This window comes from Gobius niger, assembly GCF_951799975.1.
Source record: "Gobius niger genome assembly, chromosome: 10".
Lineage (NCBI taxonomy): Eukaryota > Metazoa > Chordata > Actinopteri > Gobiiformes > Gobiidae > Gobius > Gobius niger.
In genome coordinates this window covers 27,234,945-27,249,035 of record NC_136861.1, presented here as the reverse complement: position 1 = coordinate 27,249,035, position 14,091 = coordinate 27,234,945, and the positions used below count along the sequence as shown (strand labels likewise).

The 14,091-nt window shown below is 40.7% G+C and overlaps 4 protein-coding genes across 4 annotated transcripts; 1 reads left to right on the top strand and 3 right to left on the bottom strand.

The window, feature by feature from the left end:
- Positions 1–152: 152 nt before the first annotated feature.
- shmt1 (serine hydroxymethyltransferase 1 (soluble)) lies at positions 153–2,683 on the bottom strand. Its single transcript, XM_079564137.1, has 11 exons — positions 2,567–2,683; positions 2,258–2,403; positions 2,068–2,183; positions 1,821–1,981; positions 1,674–1,755; positions 1,382–1,594; positions 1,188–1,301; positions 992–1,114; positions 788–904; positions 599–709; positions 153–527 (listed from the first exon to the last, which is right to left on the bottom strand). Exons 1-11 carry the CDS (start codon positions 2,657–2,659, stop codon positions 355–357), a joined length of 1,449 nt encoding a protein of 482 aa, XP_079420263.1. The 5' UTR covers positions 2,660–2,683; the 3' UTR covers positions 153–354.
- A 1,451-nt stretch (positions 2,684–4,134) lies between these two features.
- On the bottom strand, positions 4,135–6,549 carry pdap1b (pdgfa associated protein 1b). The gene is made up of 6 exons (XM_079564143.1): positions 6,413–6,549; positions 6,029–6,120; positions 5,834–5,938; positions 5,637–5,758; positions 4,642–4,793; positions 4,135–4,557 (listed from the first exon to the last, which is right to left on the bottom strand). The coding sequence occupies exons 1-6, from the start codon at positions 6,423–6,425 to the stop codon at positions 4,502–4,504; spliced, it is 540 nt and encodes a 179-aa protein (XP_079420269.1). The 5' UTR covers positions 6,426–6,549; the 3' UTR covers positions 4,135–4,501.
- Positions 6,550–6,917: 368 nt separating this feature from the next.
- Positions 6,918–8,448, top strand: bud31 (BUD31 homolog). Its single transcript, XM_079564148.1, has 4 exons — positions 6,918–7,101; positions 7,599–7,721; positions 7,812–7,978; positions 8,059–8,448. The coding sequence occupies exons 1-4, from the start codon at positions 7,008–7,010 to the stop codon at positions 8,107–8,109; spliced, it is 435 nt and encodes a 144-aa protein (XP_079420274.1). The 5' UTR covers positions 6,918–7,007; the 3' UTR covers positions 8,110–8,448.
- An 809-nt stretch (positions 8,449–9,257) lies between these two features.
- Positions 9,258–13,944, bottom strand: smcr8a (Smith-Magenis syndrome chromosome region, candidate 8a). Its single transcript, XM_079564130.1, has 3 exons — positions 12,901–13,944; positions 10,930–12,627; positions 9,258–10,687 (listed from the first exon to the last, which is right to left on the bottom strand). Exons 1-3 carry the CDS (start codon positions 13,503–13,505, stop codon positions 10,231–10,233), a joined length of 2,760 nt encoding a protein of 919 aa, XP_079420256.1. The 5' UTR covers positions 13,506–13,944; the 3' UTR covers positions 9,258–10,230.
- Positions 13,945–14,091: the final 147 nt, after the last annotated feature.

Sequence of the window (14,091 nt, the reverse complement as noted above, 5' to 3'; positions counted from 1 at the left end):
TAACGAGAGCACAGTTTAAATGCCTTGACTTTGGGACAGTTGACCGTACACAGCTACTTAGGGGACTTGATACAAAATACAAAACAAACCAGTCTTATGCACTTCATGCTTTATTTGTTCCCCATTTGTGCGACTGTTCATATTCATATCAGATGAATTGAAAAAGTGTGATTAAAATTCATTGCAGTAGTTGTTATGCAGAAACTTTGGACTTGTACAATAATAATTTAAAACAAGCAGATTTTCAAATTAAAGCTCTGCACATTGGATATACAAGACAAATATATAATTTCAACAAAATGTACACAGAGCCATTCAGTCATAGTAATTGTTACATATTCATTTTGGGAGCCACTACAACTCAGGCAGGCCAGGCATGGGGAACTGGCCAGCAAAGGCCTCCACCTCAGATCGAATCTGTGCGGTCTGTTCCAGAAACTTCTGTCCCTGGGACATGGCCTGGACAAAGTCCTTCAGGGTCGCTTTGGGATCCAGGCTTTTCTGCACCTCCAGTGTCAACACAATACCTGCACATGATAATAGCAATGAGGACAAGTATATTGGACTTTTGTGGCAGGTTGGACGCTTAAAGGTTTACCTTTGTGGATGAACTCTGCCACCTTCTTAAAATCTTCTTCCACCAAACCTCTAGATGTCAGAGCTGGAGAGCCAAATCTCAGGCCACTTGGACGCAGAGCACTTTTATCTCCTTCAATGAAAATGTGTGAAGGAGAATATAAGATTTTCTATATTCTACAACTACAGACACCATGTTCACTCAGCATACCTGGACAAGTGTTCTTGTTACAAGCAATTGCACAAGCCTCCAAAATCTTCTCCGCCCTGCCTCCATCGGTGCCCTTGGTACGTACGTCCAACAGGATGAGGTGGTTGTCAGAGCCACCTACATGACAAAACATGAAAAAATGAAAAAACTTATGTCCAAAGCGTATTTTTAAAAAAGGATACAATAATTTGGGAAAACACTCACCTGTCACGATCTTGTAGCCATGGTCGATGAGGGCGTTGGAAAGGGCTTTACAGTTGCCCAAAACCTGCTGCTGATAGGCCTTGAATTCTGGTGTCATGGCTTGTTTTAAAGCAACAGCAACACCTAATAAAAAGGAATTCATGTCAAAATATAAGTTTAAACAAGCATTTTTTTGGGGGGCTCAAGAATATTATACCTGCAATTGCATGGTTGTGTGGACCTCCCTGCAGACCAGGAAACACAGCCTGATTGATAAGAGACTCCAAGTTGTACATCGTTTCCTTGCCTTTACTATCGATGCTTCTCACACCTGTTGCAAAACAATAAAAATGCCCATATAAAAATCAGAGTCCTAAAAAAAAAAATCTTGTTAGGTTTATGGCAACATACCTTTCCTGTAGAAGATAAGCCCTGCACGACAGCCTCTCAGCGTCTTGTGTGTAGTTGTTGAAACAATGTCACAGCTTTCGAATGGTGAGGGAACAACTCCAGCAGCAATTAATCCACTGATGTGCGCCATATCTGCCAGGAGATATGCTCCATTTTCGTTTGCAATCTGCCTCATACGAGCATAGTCGATATTACGGGAATAGCAGCTTGTACCTATTACAAGTCAAAAATCACAAGGCATGACTAAAGCTACTCGGGTTAGGGAAGTACAAGAAATGTACAAATCATTAACCTGCAATGATGAGTTTGGGGTGAAAAAGCTTTGCATTTTCTTGAAGACGGTCATAGTCGATATATCCTGTTTCAGGGTTCACCTGGAGACAAACAACATGTTGTTCAGGACCAGAGATAACTTATAGGAAATGTCAAAAATATTTACCTTGTACGGCATTGACTCAAAATACATGGATGTGGCTGATATTTTCTTTTTTTCAGTCATAAAGCCATGGGTTAAGTGACCTCCATCAGGAAGGTCCAATCCCATGATTCTTCCATGGGGTTCCACAACAGCAGTGTAGACAGCAAAGTTAGCTGGAGAACCTAATGAAAAAGCACAAAAGTGACTTGAACATACGCACAAATAATGAAGAGATTAAATAAATATTCTAAATCAATCTAGTGTCTACCAGAGTATGGCTGAACATTGACGCCCCACTTTTCTGGGTTCAGACCAAAAGCCTCCAGTGCTCTCTGCTGACAGAGTCTTTCCAGCTCATCCACATGTTCAGTTCCTCCATAGTACCTGAAAATGCACATTATGTCATAGAAATAAATAAGCAGAATATCCTTCACTTATAACGGCCTACACGTACGCACCTCTGACCAGGGTACCCTTCAGAATACTTGTTGTTCATACAAGAACCCAGCGCTTCTAACACAGCTCGGCTTGCAAAGTTTTCGGATGCTATTAGTTCCAGGCCATAAGTCTGTCGGTGCTTCTCTTTCTTTATGATAGAGAACACCTGGAACACAGGTAAACAAGCACCAATAGAAACAGAACGGTAATAAAAATAACAACTCTTAACATCCTTGCAGCCAGGCAGTTCACGTTTAACCAAACACTTTATGCAGCAAGTGAATTTGAAGAGAAGATTTTGGTATATTGAAAAAAAAATGCAAACAAACCTCAAAATCGTTGGCGGCCAGAGGCTCCAACATCATCTTGTTATGAGAGTCCCATGTTTCTTTGCTCACACAATGGCCATTTGTCAGAGACATGGTTGTTGTTTCTCTAGTCCCAAATGGAAATCTAGATAAGAAAAGATTTAAATACACCAACACCAAAAACAAACAAACAATAGTCTTAAAGGTGAGCCCTAACTTTCAAGTTCAAAATGTTAATATAAATCCCATTTTAGCAACGTCGAAACATACCATTAAAAAACACTGATCTGACCTCACAAAACCTGGAGAAGACTGTCTACGTCACACAGGCCATTACAAAACTCCAGATAAGATAAGCCTCTATTTTGATGAGGCTACAGGCTCCACAACTGCAGCCACCTTACTCAGGCTGCTTGTGTCATTTCTGTAAACAAGTCAATGACCGTATGACTTTTATTAGCGCTAAATGTTGCCCCACTGACCTAGAAATTAGCCCGTCAGCAAAACATTACAGCACAATGTTACCGTAGGCTAGCAATGAAAGATATAGGAAACAAATCTTTTTAAATGGAATGAAGTTGCGTGAATGCAAGCAGTCGGCTGTCATTCTGTTGTTTTACTCATGCATTTCGCCAATACTTAAATGATAATGATAAACTGGGCCCATCTGAAACACTACACTGACAGACAGCGTGTGTAGCCTTTTAAATATGACTTTACTTAAACTTACCTTGTTGGTTAGATCCTGCTGTTGTCAGCCGCACACTGGACAGGCGTCAGACAATGAGGCTGAAACAAAAAACTGCAGCGTCTGTTTGCTCAATGGTTTGCTCTGTATCGAGGATAAAGTCCGCGAAACTTTCAACCAATCAGTGCGCGCGTGCTCTTCTTCCTCTGCACAGTAATGGCCTCAGAGCCTCACACTGGTGCCTCACTGGCGCCGGAGAGCAACGACTCTCTTAAACTCGTGATGAAAGATAGTGTGAAAACAAAGATGTTAAGTCAATTTAAATTGATTATTTTTGTAAGAAACTGTACTTTCCAAAGTATACACGTCTGAGATCTAAGCAGTTTATTAATTAACTCAGCTCATAGGTGTCCCTTCTTTTACTCACTTTTTAATTTGACCCTAGATCAGTGGTTCCCAACCTTTTTGTCTCACGTGCCCCTTGAGGTGTTAATTTGTACTTCGAGTTCTCACAAAATCATAACAAAGTGAGTAACTAAGCATAGATTATTCAATTTGGTAGATTGTTATGTTGAAAATATAGGTAAAATACTGTTTGAGTCAATTCTTTTATTGGCAGGTATAATTAAATCAAGTCTTTGAAAGTCATATTGAAATTCTACTCAGCTTCACTTTCGTTTTGTAATCTGAGGTTATTCCAAGTACCCCCTGCCAAGTGCTCAAGTACCTCTGGTTGGGAAACACTGCTCTAGATTATTGAATGTAAGGAAATAAGAGTTGTAACCCTATGTGCTGCTGTACCCATACTGTGATAGTAAATCTATTTTGTAAATTTGCACAAATAATTTTAAAAATTATATGATACTTTTATTTAGTTTCTACATTTCCTCATTCATACCATTTACACAGAAGTGGATTCAAAAGTCTGTTCATTGATAAATAAAACCAAAATAAATATTGAGGCATTTCTGATGAATCTGAATCTTCTCCATAATGAGTTGTGATGCTCCAAAACATAGCAGCAAAAATGGTTAAGATACAGTGATTCAGTCACATTATCAGTAACATGATAAATGGCAAAGGAGAATAAACATGTACTCAGTGCTGATGTCATAACCATTATGCTTTGTGGCTATTATTCCAAGCCGTGTCGTACACACAACTCAAATACACTGTGAAATACTCTTCATCTTTAGCTCTTCCTTTAAATAGGCAAATCTGTGTTATATTGCACCAGTCCGTAAATACCCTCTGATAATTCTCATTCATCATTTCAATGAGAGTGAGTTCATCCCTTTTGCTGCCGCTGCTGCCGCCTCTTTTGCTAAAGAAAAAAAAAGAAGAGAAAAATAATGTATTATTGCTTTATTAATGTGTATGACAACTGTTGATTTCTACTGTTGCTTACCTTTTTTCTCTTCCTCTTTTTTTCTGGCTGCCTCCTCTCGCTGTTTTTTAATAATTGCAAGGCGGGCAAGATCTGCCTTAGCCTGGTCTGTTTTTCCTGCCAAGTGCATCTTCATGTAGCGCTCTTTTGCTTTCTGCTTTTCAATCTCCTCTCTAAAACAAATACAAAGGAGTTTTTAAATAATTGACCCCTGAATAATAGTGGTGTGATACTATTATACAGGGGAGTGGGATGGCTACAAGGTCAAGAAAGACCTTGCTTTTGTGAGCCCAGGTCCTCAGGAAAACAAACAAACAAACAGCTCCCCCTTTGTTTACGCCAAACCTCAGATGTTCGTTACCAAATATCTATTTATCTCATGTCACCAGGGAGAGAAGAACTGCTCTTCTGGCAACCTTTCTAAATAAATGGTGGTGATGAAGGTGATAATGGTCATAAAACAAGACGTTGCTGAATGACGTGATGTATAATCAACTTTTGTTTCTAGCCACCAGGTGCATATGAGAGAAAAAAGTATCACTCCATTAGTCAAGAAACACTGATGAATATTTTTAAATCCAGTTGTCTTTTTTTGGCAGAATTATTTTTGTACATATTTTAAATGTTATATAGATATTACAGCGTTCTTTTCTCATAGTTACCAGGGTGTGCCGGTGTGTTTTTAGGGTACTGTATTTTATGATGATGACTTTTTATTCAGACCATTAAATTAAAGTATCCATTCACTCTTTTCAACACCAACTGAACAAGCACTTTGTGTTAAACCTATACGCCTGTATTGTGTTCAATAGTACGTAGTTTTCGCTGTAGTATGTATGGCTTGTTCCGTATGCGGCCAACTGTGGTTCTCTGTAAATGTTCTAGAAATAATGGTTGATTTCACTATGATGAGTTAAAAAGTTGCAGCGCTATATGATGTGCTCCATGGCTGTGTTTAACAATGGATTTCCTCCATAGATTAATAACATTTCATAAACAACAACATAACTTCATACCTTTCTCTTCTAGATAACTGCTTTGGTTCATCCAGTTCAATCTGCGTCACCTTCTTGGACTTCTGAGACACTCTGTTGGGGTTCTCGATCTCTATTAAGCCTTCCACGCCAGCTCGTTTCCTCTGGACACATAACAATCAAGACATAAGGCAATAGTACGTAGAAAAAAAGTGTCTTGCGCAGGTAAAGTAGCCTACATCGGAGCCTTCATCATCACTGTCTTCTGATCCTGATCCTGGAAGCTTCTCCTCTGCCAATTCATTCTGAGCGGCCCCATCACCATCACCTTGCTCCTGCTCTTGCTGAAAACAAGAAAGCCCGACATTAGGGTGAGCTTGGTTGTTTTACACTACCAGTCAACTTTGCACAGTTTAGAAACTAAGATACACTACCTGTTTCCTTTCCTTCTCTGCCTTCATCTGAGCGTCAATCTCCTCAGGGCTTGTGTACATCCGTGCTCGGCCCTTGTGACTACCCCTTTTACCTGTCAGCATTACACTAGAGTCAGTTTTACAAGCACTAACAAACATTTGCTGTTGACAGTGATGTAAATAAGTATATAATGTATAAAGCAACTGTTATTATAACGTTAATATGGTTATGCATATACATGGATTAAAGGCTGTAATGAAATAGTTGGCAACAGCAATACTTTTAATGTAATAACACAAAATTATAAATCTTAAAAGAAAAACATCTCACTCCACTGAGGACTGGCTAACAAGCTAACAGAGTACAAAAAGCCCACAATATATGACATTCGTAATCGTCCTTACCTCCTTTGGGCATATTGAAAATGATATATCCGCTATTTATAATCACAAACGACAATAATACATTAAAAACATGAATGTAAAAAAAGACCACGACTGACAGCTGGCTAAACTCGATCCGAAAAGCGACAGCACTATTTTTAGCAGGTCATTGATTTGCCTGTAAAAATGTTTGCAAAACATTAACATTTTCAATGCTTTATAGATACATTTGTGTGACTATAAAACTATGTATGTGGACATTCTGTGTTTCACTTTTGTTTTCTGATCAAATAACATTGTGAATAATGTAATAGTTTAGTTTTTAAGGCATTTGTTTAGCCGACTATTGTGATGCAATACACTGAAAAACTTAACACACACAGAAAAGTGTGAGAAAGTGTTAATGTGCATCATAAGCCAGGGAATCTAAATACCGTTTATATCAACATAAATAAAATACCATTATGTTAAATATATTTTTATGCGATGACGTCACGCTGGAGACATAAAGTATGAAGGACCCCGAGTGACGTCAATTCTGATCGCCGAAGAAGAAGCTCTGACGATCGAAACGAAGTGTAAACACGGAGAGCTTCTGTTTTTGTGAATAATAACTATGCCTAAGGTGAAGAGGAGTCGAAAACCACCTCCAGATGGATGGGAGCTTATTGAGCCTACTTTGGATGAGCTCGATCAGAAAATGAGAGAAGGTAAAACGTAAAATAAAGCCGACTTGCGGCTGAGGCTACCGTCGTCGAGAGCGAATAGCTTGCTTTGTTTGTGTGTGGACGGATGTTTCTAGAATTGGTCAATTGAAGACCTCCTATGTGGTCAAACACAGGTGCACATATACACACACAAATACATTTTTGTATGTACTTAAGAAAGATCGATGTTTATAGTGTTTTATTAAGAGGTTAATTGTGCCAACGAGACGTTTTTTGTGCGTTACTAACCTTGTTTCCATGACTATTTGCACCTCCCGAGCTGTTGTAACAAGTCAGTGTCTCCATTGTGAGATTAAGCTCTTATCTCATTTTCACCAGGAAATGGCTTCGATGTTTACCTAGCTAGAGCATTGAAAGAAATATTGTCAAAATAAATGTACTGTTACAATATACAAGCCACATGAGACACCAGTGTAATCAACATTACATTTCTGGAAAAATGTTCCTTATAACATTGTAATGTGATTGTGTGTTCACAGCTGAAACTGAACCACATGAAGGTAAACGAAAAGTGGAGGCCCTTTGGCCAATCTTCAGACTTCATCATCAGCGAAGTCGGTACATCTACGACCTTTTCTACAAACGAAAAGCTATCAGCAGAGGTAAAGCTAGACTATTGTTAATTATCTAGTTGCACGTTTATGGCCACATTTGTTTGGCTGTTATGTCTAATATAAATTATCTTTTTCCAGAGTTATACGAGTATTGCATTAAAGAAGGATATGCAGATAAAAACCTGATTGCAAAGTGGAAAAAGCAGGGCTATGAGAACCTCTGTTGCCTGCGTTGCATTCAAACAAGAGACACCAACTTTGGAACCAACTGCATTTGCCGTGTTCCCAAGAGCAAACTCGAAGTTGTAAGTTTCATTCTACCATTAGCTCAATAATTTTCAGGTTTTTAGATTGTGGGATGTATAACTGTTCTATTTTCCTCCAGGGAAGGATCATTGAGTGCACTCACTGTGGTTGTAGAGGCTGTTCTGGTTAACTGTGTTTGGACATCTGCTTTTATCACTGTTCAGTTGGACTTCCATCTCTGCCTTTGGTTTCTGCTTGTCACAACAGGACGAATAAGTTATTACATCAACAGAATTGGCATCAACAGAAATGAGAAATAGTTTTCCATTTGGCATTTTTTGTTTTTACTTTGTGCTGTTCATAAAGATCATCATAAACCGTATACTTTTTGTAAAACTGACTAAAACTGAATCTCTGCATTTTGTCATTCCAGTTTGTAACACTCACATTCATGTTTTACGTTAATGCAAATTTAATTTTTAAATAAGATTATATGTGAGATTCAGTCATTTTACTTCTCGTACATTTTTAAATAAACCAGTTTGTTTTATTATCAGCACTGCTTTGTGTTTTTTTACCCAGGTTGCACAAATCGTATTCATGGTTGGCCATGTTTGATTTTATATTGTTTTCCAGAAGCAAATTCATTATTTTCCTTATGAAACAAAAAACAAAACACTAGAACTGTGTGGCCCTTTATTTTGAGTTCTCTAAAAAAGGACAATGCACAACAATATCAAGTGTGACAAATGTACTGCTCTGGATTATAGCTATTAATGTACTTCAAAATGCAAGTGTTAAAACTGCTTGAACTCTGCAGCTGCACCATCAGGCTGAATTCCTCAGATCAATTAATTATGCATTTCACACACCCGTCATCCTTCAAGCACGACATGCTGTGCTCAGCACGGTACTGAGGATTCGCTAATGCCATAGGCCTCACACTGTTTATGTTGGACCAAAAACGTGACAAAAATAGTTGAAATAATTTAATTCAATAGCATGATGAAATAAAAATACTTGACAATTGTAACAAAATATTTAAATACAATGATAAGACAATGACATGAACTGGCATGATATGGAAATATAAGGACATCGTTGACTCATTTCAGCACATTGGTATGGCTTGTTTGCATTACAATCACCTTTTGTGGCACTGAGCAATCAAAAGTCAAGCAGTGCCCCTGCAACTAGAACATTAAAACTTTCTTTTCAAAGACTAAATAAATGACCCACTCAAATCAAGTGTATACTGAATAGATTGGAAACCGACATCTTAGTGTTTTGGTCATAGAGTCACATGTACGTTAAAGACCACCTAATACAGAACCTCTGTAGGTGGCACACTGGCCAAAAGTGACTGAATCTACAATTTCCTTCCTTTCCAGCAAACCTAAAAATGTAAATTTTCCTTTAAAATGTCAACCCTTTTAATTATTTCTTTCTTTATAAGCCCCAAATCACTTAAGCTTCTTAAAAAGAAAAGAGAAATAGCAATATTACCAGTACACCGATTCACCCAGTCACAACACAGTCTCATGCTGACGGCACAACTGCTCGCACAAATTTAAGACAAAACACTACTTGAAACATTTAGGCCAGAAGTCATTTAAACTTTCCTGAACAACTTCTGATTAATGTTAATGAAATGCTTGAAAACAGTAACATTTTGGCCTCTATACTCACTCTACAGTTAAACATGCAAATGGATCTGAGCTTACACAGTGGATACATGTCCTCATGCAACTAGAAGTTGTCACTGGGAATGTTTACTTCATGCTGTCAAAGCACTTTATTATACAATCATCCTCGGAATGCATTCTACAAAAATCCTCTATGATGAAACGAAAGAGAAATGCTACCTCTGTAAAATCACAAAATCAACTGTAACAGACAATGTGAGCATACACAAGTATGGTAATCCTACAGTCATCTTATCAAACCAGATCAGACTATGTCACAGCATGTCTTTTGTGATTGGAAAGTGTTAAACATTAAAACAGTGACACAAACAGCTGGTCAAACGGATAAGATCAAGGCCACAAGAGTTTTCAGATAAAGCTTGTGGATGTATTATTTTGGTGTATTTTCCAAAATCAAGCCAAGTAACATTTCTTGGTGACAAAAATGGCAAGTGTTTGTCCTGATCAAGTGTGATGAAAGATGTGTGACTGCACAGATGCAAGAACCAAGCTGCAAACTGACTACAGAAAACAGTAAAAACAATTGTCAGTGCAGTTTGTTCAAAGGGAGCACAAGATCACTTGGTCAATGAAAAAGGGTCAGAGTCACTCCTGATGTTGGTAATTTAGATCTTGTATAAATCGCTGGTGGTATATTTAAAAGAGAAACATGGAGGTGCCGTGCTCTCACTGGGAGGCTGCAGGTACTGTTGGGTGATGAGCTGGCTGAGATAGAGCAGTATCTCGTTGTCATCTTCATCCAGCCCCAGCTGTTCCTGAAGGAAACAGAGGCGCCGCCCCTTCACCACCTCAGGGCCCTCCTCTAAGCTCACAGGCAGGTGGAGGTGATGGGTGAATGTCAACAGGAAAGCTTTCGCGGCCAGTCGACACAGCACACTCTGAAGGTGCAAGAAGTAGGAGGAGCCACGGCGGATGTAAGTGCGGTGGTCCGCTATATTGGAAAGTAACTGGCCACGGTACGGAGGACAACGCAAGGTCTTCTGATCAATGTCCAAGATGGAAATGTAGCGACTGTAGCGGGACAGTGAATACAGCAGGCTGGAACCCACTGGAGATGATACTCTGGGAAAGGCCAAAAAGTATTAGTAATTGGCATTAGTGTGCACATGAAATCACAAATTATTTTAGTTACTCATATAAGTAAATGGGTTAGGACTAAAAGCTTAAAAGGCAGGAATCACCGACTCTTGAGTTATGAATTAAATTAACTTTTCAATTTAAAACAAATACAAAAAAGGCTCCACACAGAATTGTGGCCTCCATGCAAATAATCTCAATATAACATAATTTTCAGTTTCACGTACCTCTGCAGTCCAATTAGTTTCCAGCGGTAAATGTCAGAAAGGCTAAAGGGGCAGGACATCCAGGCCTGGATTCTCTCTGCACTTTTCCCAGGGCCAGGCACAAAGAGGGCGAGTGCTGCCACCAGTTTGCGGACCCTCCCCTCATCTTCCCCAAGCACCACAAGAGTTCTTCCGCTCAACAGACACCACAGTGCCTGAATGGCAAATGGATACTGTCGCACAAACCTCAGAGCACCCTGCCCGGCCTTCCTCCTCTGTCGCAGGGTTACTACTGCCCCGTAGCCGAAGGGAGAGAGTGCTCGGTCAGACCCAGTGGAAGCACTCATAGTGCAGTCTGATCCTTCCTCGACTGACACATGAGAGATTGAGTCTGCATTCTGGCCCACGGGCAGCTCCAGGCCAGCAGCCGGGCTCTCTGAGAGAGAGCCCACAGTGTAGTGGTCTTGCAGTAGATGCAGCGCCTGTGGCTCCTGATTCACCACCAAAGTTTGAGGTGGTTGGATTTTAGAGTTATGGTCTGATTCATCTGCTGTATCTGCAGCCAAGTCCTCATAAAGAAATCCATCCTGGGACATGCAACATGCAGTGTCAATGGGTAGCAGCAAATCCGACTCGCAGACCTCCAAAGGAGTATCCTCACACTCGCCATTATGCTCCAGCAAGGACACTGGGGTGTGGTCCCCATCGTCATCTCCAGCAGTGGTCTCCATGTCCTCACTGCTGCTCTCTCTCTCATGGTCAGGGGTCACGTCTGAATCCGGATCAGGGGCCTCAGATATGACACTGTCTAGATTATGTTGCTGATCTTGTTGTTTGGTCATATTTGTCCCACTGCTGTAACTGCATTTGGTCCCCTCAGAGCTGTCCTGAGTTTCTAAAGTCTGGTCTGAGGGCGAGGACTCCAGGTGGCTCTCTCCGAGGCCCAGCTCACTGTCCAGAGTGTGGCTCATCTCAGAGAAAGGCTCAGTAGCATCCTCTAAAGGCTCTGGTGCCAGTACAATATGAGGTGGTTTTAAAAGGGTGTGCAATTCAACCGAATGGTTCACAGGGCAAAATGGTCGTATAGTAATTTCATCATCATTGTCCTCGCAAACTTCCTCCTCAAACAGGAAGTTAGTAACTTTCTGTTTCCTGCGGAGTGACCTGTCCAGACGACGTGTGTACAGATAACACAGGTCGCCACGAAAACCCCTCTCAGTTTCTTTTAAGAGTTCCATTGAGGCCTCATAAAATGTCTCATCACAAAGCTCTTGAAGAGTTTTTAAGCGTTTGTCAAAACATTTGGCAGACTTGGCTCTAATAAGTTGGGGTGTGTAGGACGGCCTGCGTTTCACACCATCCTCATCATCCTCCATTTCGCCCTCACCTGCTTCATCCTCACTTTGAATTTCACCTTCACCCCTTTCCCCTTTACCTATGCAACCTAATGGGCCAGCAAGTTTAGAAAATTTCTCCAGCAAATCTTCACACTCGGCCAAACACTCACTCATGCACTTGTGGCACATGGCAGCATGGGGGTCCCGTCGCGGACGTCCATGGTATGACGTGATCTGTTTCAGAAGATCTCTGTGTTCGTAGATGCTCTTTTCCACATTTGCTAGCTCATTGGCTTTCTCCACAGCATGGGCAGAGTACCTGGTCTGAGGATCTGCCTCTCTCTGGAGTCCCTCTTCCCGTTGCAGCACTGAGTGGGTGTACCTGTCAGGACAGAGGATACAGTAAAAAAAAAACACTGAAGCATTCAGCACAAAGCGTATATTATATTAGCAATATTATGGGACAGCTAAGCCTGTTTCTGTTGTCTTTTAAATAATATTGTTTAGTTTAGACAAATATTCTATTCTGTATAGCTGTTAACCTGCTGCAGGAGGTCAATTTAGGTGGATTTAATTCCCTAATGTGGAGCCCAAAACATGCAGTCAGTAAATGGATCCCCTTACACTAGTTGGCATGAAATCAAAGACATCTTACTCTAAATCTTGAAGCTTCCTTTGCAGTTCCTTGGCAAATGCTCTTCTGTTTCCTGCCTTCAAACACTCAGAAGCCTGTGAGAAGCGGAGGGACAGCTCCTGGAACTGCAGCATGATTTTTCGCTCATCTGCCGAAATATATGCCATGCAGAAGGGTCGCACAAAGCCCCGGGCTTCTAGGTCATAAAGGGTGAGGTGATGGACGTAAGCGAAGGCTCCTTCCTTTGAGTCACCCAGCACTACTCGAGAGTCCTCCACAAAACTAAGTCGTGGGTATCCACTACCCGGAGGGTGTCCCACAAATGAGGCTTGGTAGTCCACAGACATGATACGCAGCGAAAAGTAGTTAAGGTCAAAGGTGCCACACACTTTTGGCTCATCAGGGATTGTGAGGAGAGGCTGAGGTCCCACTTGCTCAGAGAACTCAGAGATGAGTATAAAGTCTTTGGTGAATTTGGCATAGGACGTTTTGGCCCATGGGTTAGAGTCAGCTGGTGGATAAAGGGGTATAGAAAACTCTTCAGGGATGGGGGGCCAAGGCTCAGGATTTGGCTGGCCATAGTCATCCTCTTTAGTGAAAGCCACCACGTCAGGCGAGCCTATCATAGTGGCGTTCACCACATCCAAGGCAGTTTAACAAGAATTGTTATTTTGAGAGATGCCTGAGCGACAAGCTATAACTCTTATTAAAATACTCCTTTTTACAAACATCCGCCAAACGACCCCACTCAACAGATACACATAACCAATCTTTTTAGTGCTAATCATAACATAAACTAAGACGGCATACAACCCTGTATTTCAGAAACAAAGGCAATTATCTTGCGCAAATCAGTATCCAAGGCAGACGACTCCATTCATGTGGTGAAGAGAAGAAAAAAACGTAGACCAGTCTCACAAAACGCGTATTTCTTTCCTCGTTAGATGTTCTCACGTGTTGTGTCACTACATTTCAGCATTAAAATGTGCAGTCAATGAAACATGGCAAGCGCAATAAACACGGAGAAATCCGTACTATCAATTACTCTCCAGACCTGCTTGAGACAGACGCCATGTTTACCCAGCTGGTGGTAAACTTGTCATGTGACTTAACCGCTTGCTCCTAAACAATTACGTTTATCCTTTTATTATTAGATTCTGCGTTTTGCAAATCGTTGCATATAGAGCCTGTGGACCTATCAGTTTGTATAAA

What these genes read in the sequence shown, in the direction of transcription:
- pdap1b (XM_079564143.1), bottom strand. An exon ending in GTGATGATGAAGGCTCCGAT is followed by an intron (nt 5,759 to 5,833) that starts GTAGGCTACTTT and finishes TTATGTGTCCAG; the next exon opens with AGGAAACGAGCTGGCGTGGA. An exon ending in AAAAGAGGAAGAGAAAAAAG is followed by an intron (nt 4,558 to 4,641) that starts GTAAGCAACAGT and finishes TTTTTTCTTTAG; the next exon opens with CAAAAGAGGCGGCAGCAGCG.
- smcr8a (XM_079564130.1), bottom strand. Translation starts at nt 13,505, where the DNA reads ATGATAGGCTCGCCTGACGTGGTGGCTTTCACTAAAGAGGATGACTAT. An exon ending in AGGAAGCTTCAAGATTTAGA is followed by an intron (nt 12,628 to 12,900) that starts GTAAGATGTCTT and finishes CTGTCCTGACAG; the next exon opens with GTACACCCACTCAGTGCTGC. An exon ending in AAACTAATTGGACTGCAGAG is followed by an intron (nt 10,688 to 10,929) that starts GTACGTGAAACT and finishes GGCCTTTCCCAG; the next exon opens with AGTATCATCTCCAGTGGGTT.
- shmt1 (XM_079564137.1), bottom strand. Translation starts at nt 2,659, where the DNA reads ATGTCTCTGACAAATGGCCATTGTGTGAGCAAAGAAACATGGGACTCT. An exon ending in GAAGGGTACCCTGGTCAGAG is followed by an intron (nt 2,184 to 2,257) that starts GTGCGTACGTGT and finishes GTGCATTTTCAG; the next exon opens with GTACTATGGAGGAACTGAAC. An exon ending in CAATGTTCAGCCATACTCTG is followed by an intron (nt 1,982 to 2,067) that starts GTAGACACTAGA and finishes CTTTTTCATTAG; the next exon opens with GTTCTCCAGCTAACTTTGCT.
- bud31 (XM_079564148.1), top strand. Translation starts at nt 7,008, where the DNA reads ATGCCTAAGGTGAAGAGGAGTCGAAAACCACCTCCAGATGGATGGGAG. An exon ending in ACGAAAAGCTATCAGCAGAG is followed by an intron (nt 7,722 to 7,811) that starts GTAAAGCTAGAC and finishes ATCTTTTTCCAG; the next exon opens with AGTTATACGAGTATTGCATT. An exon ending in CCAAGAGCAAACTCGAAGTT is followed by an intron (nt 7,979 to 8,058) that starts GTAAGTTTCATT and finishes ATTTTCCTCCAG; the next exon opens with GGAAGGATCATTGAGTGCAC.